The 2,061-nt window shown below is 42.9% G+C and overlaps 1 protein-coding gene across 1 annotated transcript; it reads right to left on the bottom strand.

Moving 5' to 3' along the window:
* Positions 1 to 632: 632 nt before the first annotated feature.
* LOC145114964 (uncharacterized) lies at positions 633 to 1,130 on the bottom strand. The gene has a single exon (XM_079051094.1). It carries the CDS (start codon positions 1,128 to 1,130, stop codon positions 633 to 635), a length of 498 nt encoding a protein of 165 aa, XP_078907220.1.
* Positions 1,131 to 2,061: the final 931 nt, after the last annotated feature.

Below are 2,061 nucleotides of genomic sequence, written 5' to 3'. Positions count from 1 at the left end.
CGTTCTTCTTTTATACCACGAACACATTAGCTAGCCATCTTGGGGAATTCACCTCCTTGATCATGCCAGTTTGAGAAGTTTTTCTACTTCTTCTTGTATAACTTGGTTTCTTTCCGGTGCAAATTTACTTCTCTTTTGGTGTATCAGCCTGAAAGATGGGTCGACGTTAAGTTTATGGGTTATTATGCTTTTATCAATACCTGTCATGTCCTCATGCTTCTATGCAAACATCTTGCTTCTAGCCTTGAGTAACTTTATGAGATCATATTCGACTTTTTTGGGCATTGAGGATCCTATGAGAACTTTGGCTTTAGGATCCTCAAGGTTCAAAGGCCCTTCTTTTATATCTTGCTCTCTTGATTCTAGTACGCCTCGTTCCCCCTGCCTTAATTGATATGCTTTCCGTGCTAGTGTTGAAGATTTCATCGAAGTCTTGTACCATTCCTTGGATTCTTGTTGGTCTCCTATGATCGTCACTATCCCCATGGGGTGGGCATCTTTACGCATTGATGATACGTCGATGGAACGACCTTCATTTCATGGATCCATGGTCTACCTAGTATGACATTATAAGAGGATAATGTATCAATTACACAAATACATTGTACAAATTTTACCCCCCCCCCCCCTATTTAGATTGGTAGCTTTATCTCGCCGATGGTGTGCTTGGTTTCGCCGCTGAATCCAATCAGCACTGAGGATCTTGCAACTATATCAGTCTCCAGGATGTTCATTCTTTTCAATGTGTCCAGGAGTATGATGTTAACCGAGGATCCTCCATCGACGAGGATCCTTCTGACGAAATGGTTGTCGATGTAGAGAGTAATCATTAATCCGTCATGGTGAGGATCATGGATGTCTTGTCTATCCGCTTCGTCGAAGGTTAGATCCTTTTTGTTTGTGATCGATGTGTTCTTCTGTGGTCCTTTTTCCTTCTCCGTTTTGGATACCTTGGCGTGTCTCTTTGTTGCAGAGTAAGAGGTACCACAGATGTCAGATCCTCCAGAGATCACATTGATTACCTTGGCATTGGCAGGGGGGATCCTGGTTTGTCGATGATCTTCTGAGGATCCTGGTCTTTTTCTCTGGATCACTTCTTTCTTCTTGTAAGGATTTCTTTGAGGTATCATTTGCCTAGGAAATAGCTGATCTCCGTCCTGAGAGCTATGCAATCCTCTGCGATGTAACCAAAGTCTTCATGATATGCGCACCATTTGGACTTGTCTTTCGAAGTGGTGGATTTTTCTCCTTTTCTTGGCCATCTTGCTTTGTCTCCAAGATCCTGTATAGCAGATATTACACCTGAAATATACACAGAAAAACGATAGTCAATAATCTTAGGAAAATCTTCTTCCTCTCCATCATCTTCAAGGGCATTAACCCTGTGATGGTCAGGTTTGGAATAAGGTTTTGATTTATAGGATCTTTGGGCCGACGAATTGGCCTTCCTATTGGGGTGATCATAAGAGCTTGGTGGGCTGCTCCTTTTTTGGATCTCCTTGTCTTCTTCGAGCCTGATGAACGTTAGTCCTAAGGGGTTCCTTAGGATCCTAAACCACCCGATAGAGATCACCAGTGATCTTTTCGAATGTTCTACTACAAGAAAATTGGTTGTTAAATAAGTTAACCAAATGAGAAAATGATGTAATGGAATAAGGAGGAACGTTAAGAAGCCATTTTAGAGCTGATCCTGTGAGGGTGGAACCAAAACCCTTGCACAGGCAAGCTTCTTTCAAGTGAGTGGGGATGGGAATGATCTCCACCCTCTCCCTATATTGTGCCATGTGCTCTTCAGTATTCGTAGTTCCGTCGTAAGGCTTCGTGTTGGGGGTCTGAAAGAGCTTCGGGACTTCGGTGTCAGCTATCGCTGGAACGAATCTAGAGATCCTGTGGCTCCTGGGGGATACTTCCGGTACAGGTTGAACTACTCCGGGTACGCTTGAGATCATTTGTCTTAGTTGCTGTAGCTCCTTAGCCATAATCGGGCTTAAACTTTTATCAAGATCCATTGAGTTAGTAGTAAAGATATTATTATTGACGGGGTTACTAGGATCCTTGTTA

Source organism: Lactuca virosa, chromosome 1, assembly GCF_052849685.1.
Source record: "Lactuca virosa cultivar CGN04683 chromosome 1, Lactuca_virosa_CGN04683_v6, whole genome shotgun sequence".
NCBI classification, from domain to species: Eukaryota; Viridiplantae; Streptophyta; class Magnoliopsida; order Asterales; family Asteraceae; genus Lactuca; species Lactuca virosa.
Note: the sequence above shows the minus strand (reverse complement) of the source record. Positions and strands in the feature narration are given on the sequence as shown.

Excerpts from the sequence above, each read along its gene's own strand:
- LOC145114964 (XM_079051094.1), bottom strand. The coding sequence starts at position 1,130 with ATGATACCTCAAAGAAATCCTTACAAGAAGAAAGAAGTGATCCAGAGA.